Raw genomic sequence first — 26,776 nt, forward strand, 5'->3', positions numbered from 1 at the left:
TGGGCATTGGCCTGGGTGCCTGGGATGTAATTATGGGATGAAGAGCCCCGTCTAGTAGGCCACCTAGGAATCGCTCTCTTGGCCCTGCTCACAGCTCCGGCGTGGCTTGCTAAGCCACATGCACCACCAAGGAGCCATTTGCCTCTCGATGCTGTGTACCCTGGCTGCAGAGGCAAATTCTGAGTAGGAAACAAATGTCTTAAATGTGCCAACTGTAAAATGCAATGATAAAACATGCAACAAGTGAGAGGATTCTTCTAGTCCTTTATTTCTCAGCTAATTCATTCCATGACACATGCTCTCCACTGTCCTGAAGCGGTTGGCTTGATAGAACAGGGAAATGGCCTTTTGAAGACTCAGCGATGGCACCAGCTGGGTGGGAGCAGGGTTGTGGCAACACGCTCTAGAAGGCTGTGTATGCTCTGTTTCGGCAGGCACTCTGTGATGCTATTTCTCCCACAGCCAGGATTCATAGTTCCAGGAATTGAGGTTGGAAATGGGAATGGCACCACTTACCATTACTCCCAGTGACCCACCAACAAAATTTTTTTTCCTGTTCCTTCGACCTCACGCTCTGCTGGTCTAGAAGTCCTAGTTTCAAAGGGAGGAACGCTTCCAACCCAGCCCTGTCTCTTTCACTCCATGTGACCTTAGGCTAGTTGCTGTCCTTCTTATGCCTCAGCATCCCCATCCATGAAATGACGGAGTTGGTTGGTCTCTTTCAGGGCTAAGCTTCCATGACTTATAACCTGGTCTTATCTCCAGTTTGACTAAGTGGCTTCTTTCTAGATAACCCAGATTCCCGAGTCCCAGTCCCCCTAGAATGACAAATCCCCCTGCAGCGTCTCTGCATCTTCCTCATGTTCACCGCTTTCCCCTGCCCAGCCACGAGAAGGTGGTCTCCTAACGTGGCTGCTCAAGCTGATTAGAAGGGGGCTTGGTGGGGAGAGCGTTGGGTCCTTCCTCCCTCCCCTGCATCACCTCTGCCCATTGGCTTGGGTTTCAGTAAAAACAAATGCTATAGGCCAGGAACAATCAAGCTGTAAAATATTCTGTTCTAATTCTATCCTCGATCACTGTCGCCTAGAATTATAAGAACAAACAGCTTTAAAAAGGGAGAACAAAAGGGAGATGTAGCCACTTCTTGTTCGCTCAGTGAGTGTGACCCAGTTACCTGCAGCCACCAGGCCTGTGCTGGGCACCACCAGGGAGCCTGGCGGGCACTGTGCCCTGGGGCTCAGCCCGGCGGGGATGCGCACATAATAAACCGTGTCCTGTGCGGGAGCGGACTGGGAGCTCGGACAGAGGGTTAATGCCTACTGGTGGGGAGGCTTCACGGAGCAGGTGATACAGGAACTGGGCCCTGGGTTTTTCTAATTCCAGGCCAAGTGAAGGCCACAGGCAAAGGTTCCTGTGGGGAGGTAACTGGGAATGGGGAGTCTCAGTGTGGTTTCCGTGGAGGGTCAGATGTGAGCAGGAAGGGGGTTTGGGCTAGGTAATGGGGCGAGTGGCAAAGCAGACTGGAGAGTCCGGACTTTTCTCCGTAGGCCTGGGGAGTCCTTGAGGGTTACTGACTCAGTGGGTGTGGTGGTTTCGGGAGCTGAGGCTGGGCACACATGGACCAGGGGGTGCTGGGGAGACCAGTGAGAGGTGGGAGGGGGTGCCTCAGAGGAATCTTCGCCCTTCCCAGGGAGGAGAAGTGTGACCCCGAGGGGCCCCGCAGGCCTGCTGTCTCTGGCATTCCCCTGAGCTGCTGGAGGGGGACGAGCTTAGACTAGGCTGTGGCTGCAAGTAGGGCAGGCGACTGCAAGGGTCAGAGCCCGGCATCAGGCCCGGGAGTGTGGGGCAGAGATTTCCCCTCTTCGGTTGTCAGTTTCCCTATCTGTAAAATGGACGCAGTTGGCCTAGATGGCCTTGGACACCGTCTCCAGCTGTAACCACCCCCACAGAATGGAGGTGCAGCCCTGAGGACTGCACTGAGGCCCCAGCTGGGAGCTCCCTTTCACCCCACCCCACATATCAGAGTATCTGGCCTCAGCAGCAGCCCCCAGGACCTCTTTGCCTCTGGCACAGCCAGCTCTCCTGCCCAGGTGACTAACAGGAAAGAGCCCCCTCCCTTGTGCCACTGGAGGGATGGGGCACCTGAGGCTCAGCTTGCTGCCTAACTTGCCTGGGGTCACACGACCCGCGTGTGGGGACTCACATTTCAAACAGGCTCCCAAGTGTGGGCACCTCCCGCTCTGGCAGGAGAAACATAACCGAGCATACGGATTTGGGAGTGGGCCCGCGCCATCTGAAACCTGTGATTCTCATACCACTGTGGTTGCCCAGATGACGTTTTTCAAAGACTCCTTTCTCTCTCAGTTCAGGGCAAAGATAAGCGAAACCAGAGAGAGGGTGGGAGATAATGGAGGCCAGTGGGTTTTGGTCCCAGTCACACAATTGGCCCCTTTACTGAGATCGTCTCTGTTACCTGATTTGCAAGACAGTATGTGAGTTTTGAAAAGGCCTAGTGGGCCTCCCTTCTTTCGGAGCGCACAAACATTCCAGCTCAAGTCTCGCCGTCCCTTGGCCCAGGCTCTGAAATCATAGCACAGGGCGAGGCCAAAGGCGTGCAGCCCACGAGAGGCTCCTCGCCTGCCGCAGGCGTCCAACCCCCGCAACCTCCTCAGCTTACAGAGCCTGAGCTGAGCCCAGAGAGGGGAAGGAACTTGCTCTAGGTCACACATCCAAACAGAACCAGATCAGAACCCAGGTCCCTTGGTGCCTGGGCCACTACCCTCTCTGTTATAGTCTGTATTCCTCCTGGTTTTTTTTTTTTTGCTTAACAAGTGCTTATCTGACACTATGTGCAGGTGCTGTTCTGCACATTGTAAGCACTTTGAAAGTATTAACTCATTTAACCATCATCACGATCCTATGATGCAGGCACTGTTATCATCCCCATTTTACAGATGAGGAAATTGGGAAGTGAAGTAACTTCTCCAAAGCCCCACAGCTAGGCAGTGGCAGAGCCACAGTATGGATCTAGAGTCCATGTCTTACCCATGTTTCTCTAAGGCTTCATGGGAGGCTTCAGAAAGGTAGTTTGGGCTGCAGATGTGCTCTGGTTTTGTAGTTTGAGAGGGTGCTGCATGCAAAGTCATCCCTCTTTCTTCCTGGAAAGAGCCTGAGATGCAGAAATCCACGTTCTAGTTCTAGTCCTAGTTCTGCTATGGACTTAGGCACATGATTTCCCCTCTTTGGTTCTCAGTTTCCCTATCTGTAAAATGGATACAGTTGGCCTAGATGGCCTTGGACACCCTCTCCAGCTCTAACCATGTATGATTTCTCGAGCCATTCCTGGCTGTCTTAGTACCTGAATAGGGCAAACACTTCAAGGGGTGACGTTTTCGGTTATGCAATTGTTAAGCCCCAGTGTCATGTGACAGAATGGAGTACGAGGAGTTGGAGAGCAGCTCTGTTTGCAGCAGAGGATTCCAAACTTGTGCATATTAAAAAAAAAGAAGAAAGAAAGAAAAAGAAAAAGTCCCTGAAATTTTCTATCTCTCACTCTGGAAAAACTCGAGCTTATCATGAGATTGTTGCACTTGGACTCCCTCAGGAAAGGAATGCTTCATGTGCTAAAAGTATCCGCTGTTGACTGATTCCCCAGAGGATCTGCCCTTTCTCGTCTCTCTGGAGTTAAGTGGATGCTGCCCTGAAGCTGAGCCAACTCCTCAGTTCAGATTGCCTTTGTACCAGGCAGCGGGGGCAACGCAGAGAACTCGGAGAATGATAAGTCACTGGGACTCGCGCAGGGAACGTGTACAGTTCCCATATGATCAGTAGATACCCAGCGTTTGCTGGGCGTGCCATGGGTAAGGCCCTCCGTGGATTATTATCTCATTTAGTCCTTGGAGAAGATTCAGTCATTAGCCCCATTTTAAAGACGGGGAAACTGAGTCTTGGAGAGATGAAGTAACCTGCTCAGGATGCAACCTCTGTGGTGCTGGGATTCCAACCTAGACAGTCTTGGCCCTGTAACCTGTGCTGTTAACCACCAACCCCTGGGAGCACTTGTGGGACAGCCCAGAAGGGAACTTGGAGAACAGATTGGAGAACTACTAGCAAATTGTTTTTTTCAATTTGATTTCTTTTGAAGTTGTTATGTTCTTTTCACCATAAATATTACTCTGAAAAAAAAAAAAGAAATTGTTAATCCACCAACACAAAGAATTTAACTAAAAATATTGCTTGTTAATGAGGCTTTGGAGAAAAGGCAGAATATTTTTAAAACCATCTCAGTAAAAGGATCAAAATATGTGCAGAAGAGAAGAAAGTAGAGATCATTTCAACCTATTGGGTCCTAAGAGTTGATTTTAAAGTCAGCCGTTAGGAATCTGGGACACGATATAACCACAGAAACAATAATAAAAAACAACAGATCCCCTGCAAAGCCTGAAATAATAATCATAATAAGAAACTATCATTTTCTATTGAGGTGTTCTTACATGCCAGGTGCTATGTTAAGCATTTTATGGGCATCATCTCTTAAAATCTCCACAAGGATCCTATGAGATTGATCCTCATAGGCTGGGATAATACCATCCTATAGATAAACAAATGCACGGCCAGAATCACACTGCTATTGAGTGATAGATGAATTCAGACAGACCCTGCCTTCCTTAGCCTATAATGTGTCAAGTTCTGAGAAGAAAGGGCCGTGGATTGCAGGAAGAGATGACGGAAAACCTAGAATTGTAGAATCCCAGAGCTCCACGGACACTTAGCAATCATCTAACGCCACCTTGCCCCTGCCCACCTCTGGCATCTACATACACCGTGCAGGTAGAGAAACCCTCATTTATGGAGTCTGTCCCTGGATGTGTGTCATTCACTTGGTGCTTTACGTATTTCATCGAACGGTCATACCGATCCTATGGGGTAAGTGTTATTATTACCATTTTAGTGATGAAACATCAAAATAACAACAAAACCCTGACGTCGAGAGAGGGGAAAGGACTTGTTCAAGGTTGCACAGCAAGTCAGCGGCAGAGCCAGGACGAGAACCTGGGACTTGTGTCACTCCCCGTGGCTTCCCATCAGACTCCACCTGGTTGTAAAGTCCTCCACCTGTGCCCCAGATCGCATCCTGTAAGGCGGAGGGCACTCCTGGCCCTCCAGGAAGCAGCCAAGTTTGGTCCACAGGGACGCGGTTCTCCTTTGTAACACAAACCAGCAGAATCAAAGCCCTGGACAGAAGTAAACAGTTGAGATGGAAAGAAATAAATCTCCCCTCTAAAAATAGGCACACATCCTTAGAAACACTGCCGGTCGTGCGCAGGACGAGCCTGGTGGGGTAAGGGTGAGTCAGGCCAGGCGTTGGTGTGTCCCCACCCTCCCTCTGCCTTCTGGCCCCGTGACCACCTCCCCCACGCCACCTCCCCTGGCTGGGGGACCTCTTGGACCTGGAGCCCTTCACTTCCTCCCCCTTTTTAAGCCTTGACCTCCCTCCCCTCCCTCGGGAAGCCTTCTTTATCCTTCTACCTGCAAGCCCCCAGCATGGCACCTGCCCCACACTAAGGACACTGAGCACTTTCCTTTTCATTTCAACATTTTCAATAGGAAGTATTTTAAACATATAGGAGAATACAGAATATACCTTTGTTCCCATCATCCAAATTCAACAAATGTTACAATTTTGCTTTATTTAGTTCAAATCATCCTTAAAAAAAAATCCCTATAGATAAAGTTTAAACTCTGCCTGTCTTCCCCACCTCCCACCCCCAGTTTGTTCCCCATCTCTCCCACTCTGCTCAACACTTTCTACTGAGAGGCAGCGAACCAAGAACCCACAACATCACATAAGTAATATAAAGGAAGGAAGGAAGTGGACCCATTTTCTTGACCATGTGGTCATCTTGGTTCATTTTTTACTTTTCCACTCTTGAAAGAGACGTGTATGTAAGAAAACTTTCACTTACCATTTAAAGTTTCAGGTAGAAAAGCAATAGCAAAGCCAGTGATATGTAGTAACTGACCATGGCCGCTGTGTCAGAGACAATAGGGAGTGGTGGGGATTGAGGCAAACAGGAGTTTGTCTAAAGAGCACTTGCTTTTCAGCTCCACCAATTGTTGCCAGTGTGAGAATGCAGGCACAGTATTGCCAGGTCACCTAATTTTTCAAGAGGTGCTAGAAATGTGGGTTTTTATGGAAATGCTGACAGTTCATTCAAATGCACAAACCAAAATACAACCAAGTTTCTGCATTTAATTGGACTACAGGCCTCCCAGTTTGCAACTCTGGTTCTACCTCATATAGCAGATGTTTGTTTTGCTTAAAAATATACACATGCGTAGAAACTTACGTACATGTATATATGTAAATATCATTAGATAAAATGTACCTAGCCCAATTAGTGACATATAGTAAATAAATGTAGAATCTCAATGTATGATTTGTCCGCTAGAATCTAAGCCTTCTGAGACCTGGAGCCACATTGTACCACCACAGGTAACAGTGCAGCCAGGTATAGTTGTGCAAGTTGTGCACTGTGCAACTCCAGGAGTCACTGTTCATGTAGACTAGAGAGTTAATAATGCCCTTGGATTAGTGCAGTGCACAATTTGCACAACCAGATGCAGCTGCCCTGACAGAGTACCACTATAATGCAGTGTCTGTTCAGTTGAATGGAAGAGAGCAATTATGCCCTATGGTGGTAACACTGGCAATAAGCTGCTTTCATATGGTGTTCAAACCTTTATTCTGAGGTTCAGAATTAAAGAGCTTTTTTTAAAAAAATTTTTTTAGACACAGAGTCTCACTTTGTTGCTCAGTCTGGAGTGCAGTGGCACAATCAGAGGTCACTGCAGCCTCAAACTCCTGGGCTCAAGCAATCCTCCTGCCTCAGCCTTCTGAGTAGCTGGGACTACAGGCATGCACCACCACACCTGGCTAATTTTTAAAATTTCTTTTTTGTAGAGACAGGGTCACTATGTTACTCAGGCTGGTCTTGAACTCTAAGTGATCCTCCTGCCTCACCCTCCCAAAGTGCTAGGATTACAGGTGTGAGCCACCATGCCTGACCCAAAAGGGCTTTTGACCCTCATTTTACAGATGGGGGATCCAAAGCCAGAAAGCACCAGTGTCCTGTTTGTAGTCTCACAGCCCTGGGAGGAGAACCTAGGGTGTCAGGTAGGGTGCAATTTGGCTTAAGTAATAGAGACTCAAAATAATATGATTTGTGCAGTGGTTTATTCGTCCCTCGAGTAGAAGTCCACAGGTGAGCAGTCTAGGGCTGGTGTGGAGCTCAGCGCCCCGAACTCCCCAGAGTCCCAGACTCTATCCAGCTCTCTCTTCTGCCATTCCTGGAGTGCAGCCTCATCCCCATGGGAGGTGGGAGCCATAATAGCCGCGTTCCAGGCATCCAAATAGAGAAAAAGGGCATGGGGAGGGGAATAAAAGAAAAGGAGAAAAGCCAGGATTCAAGTGCTTTTTAGGGAAGGTTACCAGAAATTGCCACTGGACACTTCTCATACTATTGCCCGGAACTTAATTACATGGCTCAACCTAGTTGCAAGAGAGCACAGGAAATGTAGTCTTTAGTCTGAGTGGCCAAGTGCTTGGCTAAAGAGTGGGAGTGCTTTTATCACTAAAGAAGGGGAGGCTTGACATCAGGGACAATTTGGAGTCCGTGACTGTGTGTTTTCCAGTTTGATGGCCTGGTGTTCTGCTCTGCCGAAAGCCCTCAGGTGGAGTGAAAGGTGTTGGCAGGAATTTAACCAAATCCAGGCCCCCAAAGAAGACACTACAAAGGTCTCACTCTCTAGCTTGGCATTTTCCAAAACGCCTGTCAGCAAACCCTGGTCCCATCCTGGGCATCCCCTACCCTGGCACCTTTATAATGTGTCCCTCTCCCCCAAACACACTTGGGGGCAGCAGCTGGGTGGCCCAGCAAACAGCGTGGGGCAGCAGGTGTGATGTGGGCCTGAGAGATGTCCAAGTAATACCGTCCTTTTCCCGGCTGGAGCATCGGTGTGTGTGATTGTGGACAAGTGCTGGGTGCTGCGGTTCAGAGAAGACTAAGATGTACCCCAGCTGGCCCTTGAGAGGCACCCTGTCTCCTTGGGGAGAGAGATGCAGCATAGATGTGCTCCTAGACAGAGTAGAATGAGCATTATATAAGAAGTGGCAAGATGCGTAGGGGAACTTGGAAGAATCACCAGACAGCGCAGGGAGCACTGCGAAGGCTGGACAGGGTGACCGAGGGGAGGGCTTTGAAGGAGGAGTGCAGAGGAGCCACAGCCAGGGGATTCCAGGCGGAGGGCACAACCTGAGCATGGCAGCGTGGGAGTGCAGGGCGCGGCTGTGGAATGTGGGGCAGCCTGGAGTGGCTGGAACAGGGACCACTTGAAGACGGGAAGAGGCTCAGGACCCTGGAGCAGTAGGAGTATGTCAGGGTCAAATCGTGAAGCCTCTCTGATGAATTTGGTCGTGATTCTGTAGGTCAGTAAAGCAGCTTAGCATCTGTGAGTACGTTGGGGGTGACATGGTCAGATGCACGTGCTGGTGAGGTCTGTCTGGCTGCTGGGAGGGAAGGGAGTGGAGGTGGGGAGGCGTGAGCAGGGAGACCAGCCAGGAGGGCTGCTCTGCTGGGCCTGGCCAGAGGCACAAGCACTTGAACGAGGGTGGTGCCCATAGGACGGAGACATTTCAGAGCACTGTGGCCTCAGACTCCTTGCCCTGGCAAGCCACGCTCCACGCATCTGCAGGGCTCCACCTGTGCTGCGCTTTCTCCGCCCTGTAACACCCCTCCCCTTCCTCTCTTCACCTGGCTGTCTCCTCTCTGGTCCACTGGGACTTAGCTCAGGACCACCTCCTCCCAGAAGCTCAGGGCTGAGTAAGGTGACCACACTGGGACATGTGTCTCCTCTGGCTGTGAGCCCCCCCGGAGCAGGGATCACACAGTTGTTGTTGTCTCAGGATGGCCAGTGCCCAGCACAGCAGGAACATGGAACATTTTCCCTGTGCACGAGGCAGAAAAGGAGGATTAGGAGACAGCTGGGAAAGGAAGTGCCCCCACTGTGTTTCACGAATACCAGAGAGAAAGTGTGTGTGCTGTTATGACCAGTAGGTCCCACACAAACAATTCCCGGGCTTAGGCCACAGGGGTGCCTTTGGAGGTCAGCACTGATGCCCCCACAAAGTTGACTGGGGGAAGTGGCGGCTGCTGCGTTTCACCAGCCCTGCAGCAGGTTGGGGTGGCCACGCCAAAGGCCTCGCTCTTTCCAGAGAGAATGTGAAGTGGGGAGGAGGCTCAGAGTGTGTGTGTCAGGGTTGGGGGATATGTCTCTCTCGAGAGGGCACATGGAGGTCTGGGCCCTGCTTGTCCCCTTTGGACGTGACGTCGAGCTCTCAGGCTAAGGTATGCTAGAAGAACGCCCCACTGAGTGATTTCTAGTAGGATCTGGAAGCCACTGGCCAGTAATGCTGGGCAGAGCTCCGTCTATCTGGACGGGGCCCTAAGGGACTAGCTGCCTCATTTTACACAAAGAGAACCAGACCTGGCAGATAACTGGAAGATTAAAGTCCTCAAAGCCAGTTAAAACGATATTTTTTTCCAGTCAAGTACTTTGTAAAAGGTAATTGGGGGACCAGCTGGCCTATAGAACGTTCGGCCTGATACGGTGGGAGGGGAAGCGGAGGGGTAAGTGTCCAGGGCGTGCTTAGGTCAAATTGTTTGAAGTAGGAGGAAGGGAGGGAGTCAGCGGGAATTTTGAGAAGTTAAGCTGCCTTGGTTTCTGTGACCCCATGGCAGTAACTCCATGCCTCTGGACCTCAGTTTCTCCACGTGTAAACTGAGACTAGCTTGATAAGGAGGGGAGCTCTGGCTTCCCAACACTTGGAGAGGACACCTGGCTCTCACATGGGGCCCCATCTGGCTCCCAGGATCTATTCCTAGAGGAAGGCAGCCGGGTGACATGGAAAGTTTTCTACGGGATGGAAGTCAAGAGTCCTGGGCTCAGTCCAGCGTGTAACCCAGGCGAGGCCCCACCCCTCCCTGGTCCTTGGCTTCTCCCAATTCCCAGTAAAGAGTTTGTACCAACTGGTCCGTCGTCTTCTAAGGAGCTGTGTGTGCTTCAGTCACAGAATTGGAACCCAGGACTCCAGGAGCCCAGGCCAAGGGGGGCATGTTTTGCATTCCCTCATTCTTCTTACACATAGCTGATTCATTTGGGAAAAGTAATAAAATCTCTTGTTTTTTGTCACTATGAAGGACTGGGTTAAGGGACGTTTTATGTATGGTTAGCTACCAGTCTGAAGACAGTCATACAAATCGTTGCCATGCTAATATAGACACATGCTAATTACATACAGTGTTATTCATATGTAAGCTCAGGCACCCTGGATGTGTGGCTAACAAGCTATGTGACTTTGGACAAGTGACTTCAGTTTTCTATGCCTCAGTTTCCCCATCTGAAAATGAAAAAATTTGCCTAGAGGATCTCTTAGGGCTTACAGCTCTGAGCTGCTGAAAGTCTATATTCGTTTTAATACCTTGTGTGTGTGTGTGTGAGTGTGTGAATGTGTGTTGCCTGTGTGTGCACATGTGAGCAAGCCCTCAAGGTTCTAGCCAGAATGGCTTCTCACGTAGTCCTAACTATCTATAGCAATGATAATTGTGCAGATACTTGATATTCAGCCTTACTGGCACCTGTTTGCGGGGTGTTAGCGCTCCAAACAGCACAGTGAAGGATCTGTCAAAGTTTCCATTGTCCTTTGGACAACTGGACTCGAGAGTGTGGGTGTGAAAATTAGACTAAGATGTTAACCTGTCAAGCTGTACATCTGAGTTTTAATTTTACAACATTTAAAAGGAAGTCACTATTTAAAAAATTAGGAGTAAGAAATTATACATACAGGAAAGGTTGCCTCGTTTTTTCCCCTGTGATTATTTCCAAGAACAAATTAAACTTTGTATTTCTAAAATTAAAAAAAACTCTAAAAACCCATGTATATACCTCTTTCTTCCTCTAACTCAGTGCCTGTTATGAGAGAATACTCAGTACATATTTGTGCAATAAATGTTGATATTTTAAAATCAAGAGATTTCACATAAAAATGATTAGATTTAATAACACCGTCCATATTCCTACCTGTCAGCAATTTGCTGGAGCTGGGTGGTGTGGCGCCTGAATGCTCCCTCCTCACCATTCCCAGGCAGCTGACAGCTATAATTTTAGGCTAAGATCAGAGAGCACCTAGAAATTCCTCTGCCTTAAAACCCACACTAACTTTCCCGTCAGGTTATGGTAAGGAGATCACCCAGGCATTAGTCACTGCCCTCCTCACAGGAGTAAATTTCCAATTGTAAGTAAGTACATGAAGATCTGCTCAGAGTCCTATATACAAAGCTCTTTCCCAGAGCAAATTCACCCATAACCAACCTATCTTTGGGGTAAGGATAAGTGCACATGAATTCTGATTCCTCATCGCAGAATCGGTGACTTTTCTGACAGAGTCAGTTTTTTTTTTTTTTTTTTTTTTAACTAATTATGAAGAAAATGTTTGCCCAGTAAATATACCCTGGGCACGTTTTCAGATTAGGAGAATGAGATTTAAATTCCTTAAGGGATAAATGATTCCAGTCTCCCACGGGCACCATGAAAGTATACCTTTACAGGTAATGTCCAGGCTGGTTATGGATTATTCTTTGCTATTCAGGAAAGTAGACCTCCCTTCAGGATCTTGATTACCATGTGTTTAGTGAATAACCACGTGAAACTGAGACTTTTCTCTAATTTTACTCCACCTCCCCCATTCACCTCCCATCTCCCTAGTTACTACAAGTTAAAGAGCTTTTTTGTAGGGTCATAGCCCCACCTCTTAGCACACTCCTGGACACACAATACTCATTTGGTGGCTGTTTGTTGAGTGAATACAAAATAAAGGAATGAGAGATGCATTTCTACACATACGAGATCACCAAATACTCTCCTGGTCAGAGCCAACAACAGAATGGTTGTGGGGACTCTTTTCCTCACCTATTGGATAGGCTGAGTCTGAGCGTCAGTATTCAGTCCTAATAGCCATGAGAGAGCCAAGGCAGGATTTTCATTTTCATACCCACTGACTAATTTACATAATAAGGCACATCGCATTGTAAAACAGGGCTCCATTTTAGATTTGGCCAGCTCTCACCTGGCCAATCTCGACATCTTTGTTGGCCACTGGCACATGAGGAGGCCTCTGTCCTCAGCATTCCATGGCCATTTAGTTTAGTTAGTGCATTATCCATTTTTATAATTCTTCCCTAGATAACATGTGCCATTTAAAAAATAACAGCTTTTTTGAGATATAATTCATATACCATACCGTTCATCCGTTTAAAGTGTACAAATTCAATGGGGTTTTTTTTGAGTATATCCAAGAGTTGTACAACCATCACTACATTGCCTAATCCAGAGTCACAAAGATTTATGCCCATGTTTTTTTCCAAGGGTTTTATAGTTTAGCTCTTACATTTAGATCTTTGATTCGTTTTGAGTTGATTTTTATATACAGTGTGAGATCACATGCTGTTTTTAAAAGCAAGATAAAGTGATAAATAATCAGGAGTTTAAAAAATATGTAACAGCCTTTGGTTTTAAGTGAAAATCATGTGATATTTTGCTAAACGTAGCATTTAATGGAAAGAAAACAAACTTCAACTCCTAACGAGGCTGATATTTTCAATTGTACTTAAAAATGTGATAAGGTAAGAATTATTAGAAAAGGCTTTTGTCATTTTTGTTTTTTAAAAATCAGCTGCTTTCAATAAAGATTTTTTTAAGTTATTGCTGAGTTTATTACTTTCAGGAAGCTCTATTTTTAATGTACATGTCAGAGCTAATTTTTAATTTATCTGAAGTGGTTTGTAATTATTGGTAATGCTGATAATAAAATTTATATTGTTTGGATCAGAAAAAAAATTACTATAGACTCAACCTTTGATTAAATGCAATTTGGACTCTAAAATATACTTCCTGGCACTCCCCATATTGTTGATGGGATGGTGTCTGCCCTCTCTCAACCACCTCTTTCTAAACACTGATTATTTGCTGTAAGCTGAATGGTCAGAGGATTTCAGCACGACTCTCCAGGTCTCTGTTTAGAGATCTCAAAGGCAGCGGGAATAAGTTAATTTTGGCATGGGAAAAAACTTTCCAGTAATAGGGCTATCTGGAAGGCTATGAAAATTAGAGAGAGACACTTCTCTGCACATATTTTTTTCTTGGTCAGGAGAAAATTAAAAATAACTGTCTATTTGACAATAATATTTATTAGATAAGCTGACAGTATAAGGTTTATGGGGAAATATGGACATTCTATGTTTTAAAAATACATTATTATAGGAGAAGGATGAACAAAGTAAAACAAAGGTTTCAGCGTATTTGTCTGACGCTTACCAGTCTCTTGGAATATTAAAATTTTATAACGGAATCACAGTCTCATATTCTATATTGATAATTCACGATTATCAATGATATGCAATTTTCCTGTGTTTTTAGAGTTCTTTTTAACAGATTTTTCAATAAAGATTTAAATAAATGACTCCATATTTTCATGTTACATAAGTAATATTTTTGAAATATATTAAAAACATCTTTATTCCCCTATTATAATCGTATGGCCTTCAGTTTAAGGCAGTAGTTCTCAATCAGCGGTGATTTTGCGCCTCAGAGGAAATTTGGCAGTGTCCGGACACATTTTTGGTTGTCCCAAGTGGGGGGACTGTGCTACTGGCATCTATGACACAGAGGCCAGAGGGGATCTGCAATGCACAGGACAGCCTCCACAGTAAGGCAGTGTCCAGCCCAAAACGTCGACTGTGCGGAGGTTGAGAAACCCTGCTTTAACTCATCAGTGGCCTCTACCAGATAGATTCGAAAACAGATGTGCTTTTGCAAACCCTTTTCCCCTCAGCTGCAATCTCTTTCATTCCTCCCATCACAATACTGAGCCTCTCTCAGGCCAGAATGTACCCAGTAACTTACTGCCATTAAAATCTTTTATCGTGATGAAAATCTATAGGCCTTCCCGTGAGGATTGGAGATCACTGGGAAAGCATGAGCACTTGCTTTCAGTGCTTAATTCATTTTATATGTTTGTGTTTTAGTTTTTTGAATTTTAAGATATATTTGTGTAATACATTCCTTGTTAAATATATATATGTATATATTTGGGCAAGCAATTTCCTATTAAAATGTATTTTATCTGATTATAGAGCAACAGTGATAATAAGTCATCAAAAACAACCAACAAAATTTAAAAAAAGACAATAAGTAATCACTTTTGAGTGTTCACTAGGTTAGCATTGTGCTAAGCACTCTCCCTGCATTATCCAGTTTAATTTTCTCAACGACTGTATAACTATATAATAATGATTATTATTATTCACATTTTACAGCCATGGGAACTGAGGCACAATGAGATTAGGGGTCTTGCCCAAGATCGTGTAGTTAGATCATCATTATTCCAAGTCAGGCTTAAGCCTGATGTGTGGTCAACTGCGAGGTGCAGGCATGTCACAAAGAATTTAGATCACTCAATGTGAATAATCACACATTGACATTCGCAGGGCAGTGAGGTGTTCCCTCACTCGCTAGTGCCACAGTAAGTGCCCTGCCATGGGAGAGAGGAAGTGGGTACACACTGGGAGCATTCCAGTGGCTCACCTGGGAGCACCACCTGTCCTGCCTGTCGTGGCAGACAGTATCTGAGAACTGCTGCTTAAGGACAACCGGGATGTGTGTGGCATCACTTCAGTTCCTGATACTCACCCCAAATTAGTCAAGGCTTGATTTTCTACATACTGGTGGTTCTGTCATAAAATCCTCCAGCTCTCAATGTCTCTCCTGACTGTGGCCTAAGTGCATTTGCATGTACACCACCACCACCACCACCACCCCACCTGCCGAGCCTCTTATCTGTCCTGGCACTGTGCTGGCTGGGCCGGGCTCACCTACAGCCCAGAGGCAGGGAGGGGCACATCCTGATCCCCCGATCTTGCAGCCACTGCTCTTACCAGAATAGCACTGTGGTATTAAGCAGTAGTACAACATCTTGTAAAAAATTGCACATTTGTTAAACAGTTGTATCCCTCTAGGGGATTTATCCCTCTAGGTACCAGGCACCTAGCTATCTTCATAAGCCTGATAACCATCTCTTCACAGAGGGAGCTTTCAGAAAAGGATTTGGAGTGTGAGTGACCAAAGAGATGCATTTTTGATGGTACAAAGGTTTGAGGTGGAATGATTCCCCAATTTAGACAGTTCGGGAGTGCATCAAGAGGTTGGTGAGGTTCTGCCCATACCTGCCCTCAGGTATTCTCCACTAGCTCTCAGAAAAAAAGGGAGCAGGGAACACACGATGATTAGAAATGAGTTTGCCATTCTCCCCAAATCTGAAGAAGGACCCTGATTATTGTTCCAGATCTGTCCCTAAAACTCCTTGGGCAAGTCTTTTCTTGCTCTGGGCCTCAGTTTCCCCTTGAATGGGGGTGTATGAACCAGATGGTCTCTAAGCATCCTTGCAGCTATAAACTTCTTTGACTCCCTAAGGTACTGAAGGCTGAGTTAATATGAAAGCCCATTAGGGTGATGCAAATCCACCTTAATTTGGAATCTGCTTTAGTAGTAAGCCCACACCTAGAAGCCTGCCCATGTTTGAAGAAGAAAATGCAACAGTTGGTTGATGCTATCTTTCTTGAAAGATCCATCTCCCGGGGCGACGTTCAAAATATTTAACAACCAGTGTGTCATGAGCACAGACCCGTCAGGAGGCTAGAAGGCAGCGGGTAGGGCTGGTGGGATCTGGGGCTTGAGTGCCTGCCTCGCCCACCTCGCACTTCTGCGGAGCCCCGCCCACCTAGAAGCTCCGCGGAGCCCCGCCCACTTCTCAGCTCTGAAGACCTTTCTCCAGCTTTTATTTGGGTTTCGCCTCTTCCTGCCTGCTCTGCATCCAGGACCCTAACTCAAACCCCTTTTGCCTTCTTCTTTCTCCAACCACTTGATACCCAACCGCTGTAAGTATCTTCGTGCATCCAAACACCAGCTTAATCATTCATCACTCAACAGATGCTCTTTGAGCGCCCTCTGTGCTCAGTGATGAGTCAGCTGCCCTGACCCCTTGCTCCCTCACCTTTGAAAAAGTTAGAGGCAGGGACAGGCTGGAGAGACCTGAGTCCTGGCCTCTCTCTGCCCCTTAGCTGCTATGTGACCTTGGGCCTGTCCCTGTCCCTCCTGGGGTTTCAGATCCCTTACATGTAATATGAGGGACTAGGATGGATTCCATGAGCCCCGAGGTCCCTGCTGTTCAATGATGAGTTTCTGGGGCAATGCAAGTCTTCAGCAGCTGACCACTCTCTTTCTCTCTCTCTTTCTCTCTCGCCCCCCACAACCTCCACTGTAGAATGCACTGCTGCCTGCAGGCCTGAGGCAGAAGGATCAGACCACCAAGGCGCCCACAGGCCCCTTTAAAAGAGAGGAGCTCTTGGATCACTTGGAAAAGCAAGCAAAGGAGTTTAAGGACCGAGAAGATCTGGTCCCCTACACAGGGGAGAAACGAGGTACTGAACAATGTTGCTGTAATGACTATGTCACTCCCCGTGCATCATTGAGTGCCAGCTGTATACCAGGCCCTGTGTTGGATCAATTGTGACTGGGCCTCCTGTCCTCATCCCCACCTGGCCAAAAAACAAACCCAACTCCAAAAGCATTGATGCATGATGTAGATTTAGTGAAATTTTTGAGTAGACTGAGAAAAGAGTCAGATCCACTCAGACTAGAAAAACTTTTCCCTAAATCCCCTTTGACTGGGGTGTTCTGATTATTTTTCATATAAATCTAGATCCTTTTGAGAGTGAAAGAGGGAACTATTGATAATGATATCAGACATGAGGCCTAAACAAGGACCAACCTGTGCAAACCAGGAACAAGAGATACCCTCTCTCTACCCTAACTGTCTCTGCTCTTTCTCCCAAGTTCCTCTCTCTGGCAGCTGCAGCATCCCTTCCTCCTGTTCCTCCCAGACTCTGCTACAGTCTAAAGCAAGCCATCCAGAAGGCCCTGCAGAACAGAGACCCTCCTCGATCATCCACCTTTCCTAAACTCCCATCCCCTCTTTTCATGCCCCCTCACCTTTGCTCGTTGCCCTGCTGCCCCACAGGCCTCCTTCCATTCCTCAAACTGTCCATGCCCCTTTCCACCTCAGGACCTTTGCACATATTCCCCATGCCTGGAATGCTTGTCCTGCTTCCCAGCTCCATGCAATGTTCATTGCTGGCTCTTCCTGCCCTGTAAGAGGTGTAATGGGTAGAAACAGCCTGGAGCTAGATGTACGTCGGTTGCAATCCTGGCACTACCTCTTACTAACTGTGTGAGTGTAAGTAAAATGTTTTAACCTACTGTGCCCCCCTTTTCTCCTTCATAAAATGGGAATGGTAAAAGTAATATTATCAGCCTCATGAGGTTGTTATGAGGATTAAGTGAGTTAAGATATCTATAAACCACTTAGGACAGCATCTGGCATGCAGGGAGTGCTATGTAAGTGTTAGGTATTATTATCCTTTAGGTCTCAACTGTACTGTCTTCTGTTTCAGGGAAGCTGTCCCTGTCTACTCGGTTTAGTACATGCAGTCCCCCTTCAGCTCCCCCCTTGATTATTTTCCATCTCAGGAGCCTGTGTGTGCCCTTTATAACAATTCACATTTTATCAGTATCTCTTATTTATCATCTGTCTCTTTCACCAGCCTTTTAGCTCCCTGAGGGCAATGACTTGGGCTGTTTTTGCTCATGTGGTGCCCAAAGCACCCAGCCAGCACAAGGCCTGGAGTCTAGTAGGGTTGAGTAGGGAGTTGTTGAATGAATGAATGAATGAGTTAAAATTAAATAAATGTTTAATGAATCTTGTATGCCACTTTCTTAGAATACAAGCTCCATGAGTGCAAGGACCATATCTGTCTTGTTCATCCGTATATCCCCAACACCTAATAAATCCCTAGCATATAGAAGGCCCCTGATAAATATTTGCTGAATGAAGGCATTCATTCTAATTAATTCATTGTATAATTAATCATTTCTTTTCAGTCTCTCCATTCTCTCCCACCCAAGAATGTAAGCAGGATGAGCCAAGGGTCCCTGTCTGTGGTTGGCATCTGTGTATCCGTGTTGCATTAACACAATGCCATGCACAGAGTAGCTGCTTAGTAAATAATAAAATGAGAGAGCACATAGGAGTACACATTGTGGGGAGGACTTAGAGTCAGTTAAAATCCTGAAATTGGAGCTCAGTCCAGGTTTCACTGAAAACTGGAAGGTCAGGAAGGCCCAAGGGGCATCAGGATTACAGAACTTCAGAACTTCAGGATTGTGTGATCCTAGAGGGGGTGGCAGGAGAGGGGGCGGGGATGAGGATGGGGGGTGGGGTGGACAGTCATTGCTGGTGTCCACTTCCTTAGGTACCCACACCCCTCCCGGGAGAGGACCTGGAGGGTGGTGTGGAGGATGGGGACGGGAGTCTGGGCAGTGCACAGACCAATCCTGCTGCCCCTCCATAGAAGGCTGCCCTGGCCAGAGCCAGGAAAAAGCTCTCTAGCCTCCTAGAGCCTGACTGCCTCCATGAAAAACCAGGCCGACCCAAGGAGAGTAGCTAGGATTCATTCTCTTTCCATATAGCAGCAAGCCTAGAAGGTTCATCATTGTCAAGAATTTAAATGATGGTCGTTAGAGTTCTTATGGGTAGACTAAGTGGAGGTCTCAGAGACAGTGGGGAACGAGACCCTCCAGCTGTTACTGGCAGGCTCAGGGCTGTTCAGCCCAGCCCCTACTGAGCACTTCTCCTACACCAGGCCTAGAGCTGGCCTGGACTGGGGGAAACAGCCCCCCACACCACAAGACCTGGCGGGACGTGGGAAGAGCCATAAACCAGTGCAAAGTCCTGAGGAATTTAGAACGGGAGGCGCTCTCATTCAAGTGGGGGACATCAGAATAAAGCTCTGCAGGATATTTTCATTAGAATGACGTCTGGCCGCATGTGCTGAGGGAAAAAAGTTAAAATAACAGAGACTTAATCAAGAAAGTTCATGTTCTTAGACATTCCAGGGCTGGAAGGCATATTCCTCTATGTCAGGGATCAAGACTCTTTTCAGCTTTTCATTCTGCCATCCTTGCAACGTGTCTTTGTCCTCATGGTCTGCGTAGCTGCTGAAGCTCCAGTCATCACATTCACATTCCAACTAGCAAGATGAAGGGAAGAAGTCCAGGTCCTTCTTACAGTGTGTTAGAGTCACCATACTCACTGGAGGTACCTGTTACAGGGGTATAATAAACCATGAGTCTTAAATATTTATTGAATGTTCATCTTAGTTATCACATCAGTCCTTTTCATACTTGAGTTCCTTTTGAGGCATTTTTTTTTCCTTGTGTGTTTCCCCTTTTCTGGATCCCTGAAATCTGATATTAACATGGAGGTTACGGTACATTTTTCCCCAGATGATTTTCTTGTGTGTCTTGCTGTTTGAATAATAAAACAATGCAATTCCCTCCACTGAAAATAAGCCCTGATCCCATTTTAGTGAAAACCTATCTTGACATTTCTCAGTGCACTTCCTGCTCCCTCGCCCCCTCCATCCTACCACCCTGGTCCAAGCCGCCCATTTCACTAGTCGGACTGTGAATGTGGTGACTGCATGATTGCACCAGCCTCCTAACCACGTCCCTCCTTCCACCCTTGCCCCTCCAGGCTCTTCTCCATCGACAGCGCAAGTGAGCAGGGCTGTTTTTTTTTTAATTGAGGTAAAAGTCACATAACATAAAATTAACCATTTCAAAGTGAACAACCCACAGTGCAACCAACACCTCTATCCAGATCCAAAACACTTTGCCCCAAAATAAAACCCTCTACCCATTAAGCAGTTACTCCCCACTCCTTCTTTCCAATCCCCTGGTGACCACCAGAGTTTCTATGGATTTACATATTTCGGATATTTCCTATAAATGAAATCGCACAATATGTGACTTTGGCTTCTTTCGCTCAGCATAATGTTTTCCAGACCCATCATGCTGTAGCGTGTATCAGCACTTCCTTCCTTTCATGACTGAATGATACTCTGCCATTTGTTCAGCCGTTCACCCACTGACAGACATTTCAGTTATTTCCACCTTTTTTGGCTATTGTGATTAGTGCTGCTTTGAACATTCCTATACAAGCATTTGTTTGAATACCTGTTTTCAATTCTTTGGGGTACATACCTAGGAGTGGAATTGATGAATCCTATGGTAATTCTGTTTAATTTTTTGAGGAACTGCCAAACTTCTTTTCCACAGCAACTGGACCACTTTACGTTCCCACCAGCAACGTATGAGGGCTCCACTTTTCCACATCCTTGCCGACACTTTTTTCCATTTTTATTTTTTTATTACAGCCATCCTCATGGGTGTGAAGTGGTATCTCAGTGTGGCTTGATCTGCATCCCTAACGACCAGCGATGTTGAGCACCCTTCCATGTGCTTGTTGGCCATATGTGTATCCTCTTCAGCAAAATGTCTATTCAAGTCCTTTACCTATTTTTACTTTGGGTTGATTGTCTCTTTGTTTTTGAGTTGTAAACATTCTTTCTATATTCTAGATACTAGGCCTTTATCAGATATATGATTTGTGAATATTTTCTCTGATTCTGTATATTGTCTTTTCAATTTCTTGATAGTGTTGTTTGATGTGCAAAACTTTTAATTTTGGTGAAGTCCAGTTGACTATTTTTTCCTTTGTTGCTCGTGCTTTTTTTATTATATCTAAGACTCCATTGCCAATTCTAATCATATGAAGACTGTGCCTGTGTTTCCTCTAAGAATTCTATAGTTTTAGCTCCTATATTTAAGTCATTGATCCACTTTGAATTCATTTTCGTGTATGGTGCGAGACAGGGGTCCAACTTTATCCCTTTGCATGTGGATATCTAGTTGTCCCAGCACCACTTGTTGAAGAGACGATTCTTCCCCATTGACTGGACTTGGCATCCTTGTTGAAAGTCAATTTGTCATAGATGTTTGGGTTTATTTCTGGACTCTCAATACTTTTCCATTGTCTGTATGTCTATCCTCATACCAGTACTACATTGCTTAGCTTTTTAGTCAGTTTTGAAATCAGTGAGTCCTCAAATTTTATTCTTTTTCAAGATGGTTTTGGGTATTCGTGGTCCCTTGCAATTCCACATGAATTTGAGGACTGGATTTCCATTTCTACGAAAAAGGCCACTGGAATTTTTACAGGGATTACATTGAACCTGTAGATTGTTTTGGGTAGCATTGCCATCTTCATAATATTAAGTCTTCCAATCCATGAGCTCAGGATATTTTCTCATTTATTTAGGTCTTCTTTAATTTTTTTCAGGGATGTTTTGTAGTTTTCAGTGTCTTATACCTCCTTGGTTAAATTTATTTCCAAGTATTTTATTCCTTTGGATCCTATTGTAAATTAAATTGTTTTCTCAATTTCCTTTTCAGATTGTTCATTGCTAGTGTACAAAAACACTACTTATTTTTGTATGTTGATCTTGTACCCTGCAATGTTCCTGAATTTGTTTATTAGTTCTAATGGGTTTTTCTCTGTTTTGGTGGAAATGTAGTGTTTTCTACATAGGAGATTGTGTCATCTGTGAACAGAAATAATTTTACTTCTTCCTTTCTAGTTTGGATTTCACTTATTTCTTTTTCTTGTCTGTTTACTCTGACTAGAACTTCCAGTACAATGTTGAATAGCAGTAGTAAATATGGGCACCCTTATCTTGTTCCTGATCGTGGGGGCTCATTTCCTCGCTTCTGCTGGGTCCCAGGTCATAGCCGTCATCTCAGTGAGGCCTTCCCTGACCACCCTTCCCAAAAGAGGAGTGCCCACCGCACCCACACCCAGCCTGGCATCTCCTAGGCCCTTGTCCTATTGCGTCTCCCTCCATAATGCTTAAGACCATCTGATTCCTTTGCGTGTCTATTATCTGTCTCCTTTCACTGAATTGGCAGCTCTTCCAGGTTCTTATCACTGCTATTCCCCGGCCCCTAGAAGGGTGCCTGGCGCATAGGAAGCACTCAATAAATTTCTATTACATAAATAAACAAGTATATAAATGCATAATTTCTCATAGATGGAATTAAATTGTTCATGCTATTTTGTAAACTTGCTTTTTCACACATGTCTCTTAGGCACTCTCCTCCTTCATAAGTAGCAGTCTCCATCATCTTTCCAGTAACTGCTGTAATTCCATCAGAGGGATGCCCCGTAATCTCTTCCTCAGTCCCTGTTGTAGGCACAGCAGTGACCAACCTCGTGCATGCCTCCTTCCTGCCTCATCCAGTTATGTCTGACGCTTTAAAAACATAATGTCACATGAGGCAAGGATGCGCTTTTGTTCCCTTTTCATTTTTTAATAATATGAGTGTATTTTATTGAGAAAAGTTTATAAATTTTTCTCTCATATCAAAATCGTTGGTTAGGGTATCCCAGAGCCTGTCTTTCTATTATATTTTTCTTTGGTATTTTTCCCCCTACTTACAGATTGTTTAATCATGACCAGCACTTTCAATAGAGAGTAGTTTGACCAAGTAATAAAATCATTCTTTTCAAGTTTGAGGCATGCTGTGGTGGACATCCCTGATTCCTGTTCTTTGGGGAAGTTTGTCCCCAGCGGGAGAAGACTTAAGGCACTCTCGGCATGGAGGGACCCACAGGGCTCTGTGATGGTCCACGCAGGGCCACTGCAGCCAGCACCACCCCCATAACAGGTACCCCATGTGTTTGCAGGAAAGGTCTGGGTCCCCAAGCAGAAGCCAATGGATCCTGTACTGGAAAGTGTGACGCTGGAGCCAGAGCTGGAGGAGGCCTTGGCAAATGCTTCGGACGCAGAACTCTGTGACATCGCAGGTAAGGGGCATTCCAGAAGCTTTCCCGTGTCCTCCAGAGGGGTTTCACCCACATATGCAGGGAGCCTTGTAGGGTTCATTTCAACATGTACACCTCCCTGTCTCTAACGACAACTGGAGGAGACCAAGAGTGTTAAAATAAAAATCCATTATCGCAAACCAAAATAAGGCTGGGTGCAGTGGCTCAGGCCTGTAATCCTAGCATTTTGGGAGGCCGAGATGGGAGGATCACTTGAGGCCAGGAGTTTGAGACCAGCCTGAGCAAGAGCGAGATCCCATCTCTACAAAAAATAGAAAAATTATTCAGGCATAGTGGCAAGTGACTATAGTCCCAGCTACTTGGGAGGCTGAGACAAGAGGATCGCTTGAGCCTAGGAGTCCGAGGTTGTAGTGAGCTATCATGATGCCACTGCACTATAGCCCAAGTGACAGAGCAAGAACCTGTTTCAAAAAAAAAAAAAAAAAAACAAGGAAAATAGGGATAAAACCACCCAAACCCCTCACACAACAGAGCCATCTGTTGTTGCCATGGGACCCCATCCCAGAAGGACGTGGATGTATCCCAGGGAGGGCCAGCATGAGCTTTTCCCAGTCATTTGCATCGAATCCTGCCCAAGCCACCTGGGAAGAGAGGGGAGCAGACAGAAGTCCTGGGCATGTCCCATTTGAGAGACTCACAAAAGGCTCAGAGCAAAGTCACCTGATTTTACAAGTTTGCGCTTTGCCTGTGGTCAGCTCAGAGAGCCGGCTATGGGGGGATCTCCCCTGTATATCTCATAGTTGCCCCACGCCCTGCATCTTCACCTGAAAACTCAAGGAGGCGGCCTGATATTCAGCACCCTTTGCCCCCCTCCCTTCTCTCCCTGCCCCTTGAGGGTTAGGCGCCAGCCTCACCTGACACTCCATGCTCCCCATCGCACTGTGCTCCCTGACTCAGTGAGGGGGTGGTTTTCGTTCTGCAGATTTGGGGGCTACTGACCATCACCCAGGTGATTGCAGGAAGTGGGTGGATGGGGACAGAACCAAGGCATGTGGGCAGGGCAGAGGAAAGAAGGGGATGACAGCCACCGACTGGCTGTGGGAGGTGGGTAGAGAAAGGAGCAAGGAGGGCCGGCCCCAGGGACTAGTGGACGCTGGTGCTGCTGGTGATACAACCGGAAGTTGGCGGGGGGCGGGGGGGACATCCAGCTCAGTTTAGGGACTGTGGCGTTTGAGGTGGCTGTGGGGTACCCAGGTGGGGATAGCTGTACAGGAAGGTCTGGGGTGCTGCAAGGGGTCCCCATTCGGATAGAGGTTTGAGCATCATTAGTGCTGTCAAGCTCCAGACAGAGCACGGTGTGCTAGGGCCTGGGGCTCTGGGAAGGCAAGTGCCAGGCCCAGGAGGAGCCTTTGGGGGCTGAATCGTGGGGCAAAGCTGGCATGCAGACCAGTTAGCCACACATGGGCTGGTAAGCAAAGGCCGAATCAAGATGGACAGACCAGATGCAAGAGCCACAAAGGCAGAGTGAGGGCTCAGGTCTGGCCAGAAGACTCAGAGGTACGTGACGCCAGAGGTCAGGTGGGGCCGCCAACACCAGGGACTTGGCCAGCTGCAGCTGTCTGCTGCCTCATCACATCCACCGGCTTCCTTTGGGTGCGATTCCTGATGGCATTCATGGCGACGGAGGGGGTGGGTGCTGGGAGGCGGGGCCATGGGGGGAGAGGCAGTGAAAGACTCAACTACAGGCAAGGGTGACCTGGGCGGCGGCGGTGGAAGCCAGGTTGCAGGGACCTGAGGAGTGAATGGGGAGAGCCAGTGTGTGACCCTGTGTCCCAGACAGCCCCCTGTTCAGGAGACAGAATTTGAAGAAGGACCAAGGGTGTGAGGGCTGGAGAGAAGGGTTTTCATTCTCACTGTGAAGCGCAGAAGTAGCGAGTACTTCACCCAGACAGGGACAGAGCACTTCTCTCGGGAACCTGGTTTGGTAGGTAAGGGATTTGTTTGTCAGAAGCCACACAAGTCATGCTGGATCCTATGCTGTGCCCATGTGTTTCAACTGAACCACTTCCCCGATCCGGGGAGTGACTTCCGGTTCATCTGTGCAGCAGGGAGGTGGCTGATGCCTTTGTCCGGCATCTCCACATTGACGACCTCGGAGCTGTTTTTATCCTGGACTTTCTCCTCTGATCGCCCTCCTTGACATCCCTGCCCTCATTAGGCAGCTCAGAGGGATTATCAAATGTCTCTGCTGTCACAGCCAAGGGCTCCCGCCGGATCCTGAGCCAAAACAGAACTGCAGCAGTGCGAGAAGTTTCTGTGTGGCTTTCTCGAAACTGGTTCTCTTTATTTTTGTTGGCACAGCTATTTGTTGTTATCTGCCCATGACACCATACCCTTTGCATGTCCGGGAAGGACAGGGGAGCTGTAAGTTTGCACCAGTGTTAACTGGCTAACCTTGGACGGCCATCATTTTATACTCGACATTGGAAAGGGGCAGTGTCTCTGAGGAAGGAGGGACTGAACATTCGTTGACCACCAGCCATGTTCCAGGTGCTGTGTGAGTTGCTCTCAATACCTTGTTGCATTTATTGACCGCAGCAATACTAGGAAGTAAATTCTATTGTTGTCCCCATTTTACAGGTGGAGAAAGTGGGCACGGTGAGGTTAAATGCCTTGTCCAAGGGGTTCGAACCAGGCACCCTCGTTCTAGGGCCCATTCGTAGCATCACCACCCAGGGTGACCTCTCCTCTCCTCTTCTCTCCTCAGCGGGGGTTTGGGGGGACACAGAGAACACAGCGGGGGTTTGGGGGGACACAGGGTGGGCAAGAGACAGTGAACTGCCAACACAAGAAGTCACCTGGGGATGGGGTGGCGCCACATTAGGAGAGGCTCTGGGTGTCACACCAAGGAGATGAAACCTGGACTGAGGGCATGAGGGAGAGGCAGACGAAAGCAGGGGTTTGGGCCTAGAGGAGGTGGTGTTCTGGCGGGGCGGGTATAGAGACAAGCCTCGGAGAGGCCGAGGGCCGAGGCAGAGCCATGAGACTGCATCTGAGACGTGGCTTCGCCGTGAGACCGGCTGCTCTTCCTCGTGCTGGCTCAGAGGCCGAGGGGCTGAGATGACGCCAGGCTTTCTGGCCCGAGGCACCAGGAAACAGGCTGGGTAGCTGAAGGGGAGTGCTCTGCCGTGAGCCGATTTCAGGGACGCTGCATGAGATGGAGGCTGGACGTCGTGTTGGAGGCGCTGGGTGGAGCCGGCCCACCAGAGAGCTGGGGTGGGGGGTTGGAGCCTTTCTAAAGAGGGGGCTGGCTGGGGCCAGAAGCATGGAGAGTCATTAGAGCAAGAACAGGGAGAGGACCTGGGGTCTCCAGGTCACTTGTAGTCCGATGGCCAGACTCCCAGGCAGAACATATCCATCCTCTCGGCCTTAGCTTGTTTGCTCGTGCACAGAATCTGGCCGTTTACCCGCAGCCTGGCACATGGCAGGGCACATGACTAGGTCCTGGTGGAAAAGTCATGAGAAAACAGCCCTATTTCTGCCTTCACAGAGTCAACGTTAAACAAGTACTAGGCAAATAGGAAGTGACAGATGAGACGAGTGTCATAACAGAAAAAGAACAGTGTGTAAGAGGGGCGGTGGGTTTAGGCGATGGGGCCAGGAGAGACGAGGGAAGAGATATGGAAGCCGAGCCTGCGGGGGGAAGAGTAGGGGTGAGCTCGAGAAAGCAGGGGGAGAAGGGGCCAGGGCACGGGACGGCAGGAGCAGCGCCTCAGAGCTGGAGAGCAGGCCCTCTGAGCTTCGCTCCGCAGGTGCGGTGTGGCAGGCTCGGTATCTGGCGAAGGTAAGAGCCTGCAGAAG

General features: G+C 47.4%; 1 protein-coding gene across 1 annotated transcript in view; it reads left to right on the plus strand.

Annotated features, from left to right (window-relative positions):
• TMOD1 (tropomodulin 1) overlaps positions 1-26,776 on the plus strand; it is a 78,907-nt gene that overhangs the window by 21,788 nt on the left and 30,343 nt on the right. The window contains exons 3-4 of the mRNA XM_012638300.1: positions 16,436-16,592; positions 22,817-22,936. Of these exons, the coding sequence (XP_012493754.1) occupies positions 16,436-16,592; positions 22,817-22,936 (277 nt within the window). The remainder of the gene's footprint in view (positions 1-16,435; positions 16,593-22,816; positions 22,937-26,776) is intronic.

Source organism: Propithecus coquereli, unplaced genomic scaffold (genome assembly GCF_000956105.1).
Source record: "Propithecus coquereli isolate 6110/MARCELLA unplaced genomic scaffold, Pcoq_1.0 Scaffold128, whole genome shotgun sequence".
NCBI lineage: Eukaryota > Metazoa > Chordata > Mammalia > Primates > Indriidae > Propithecus > Propithecus coquereli.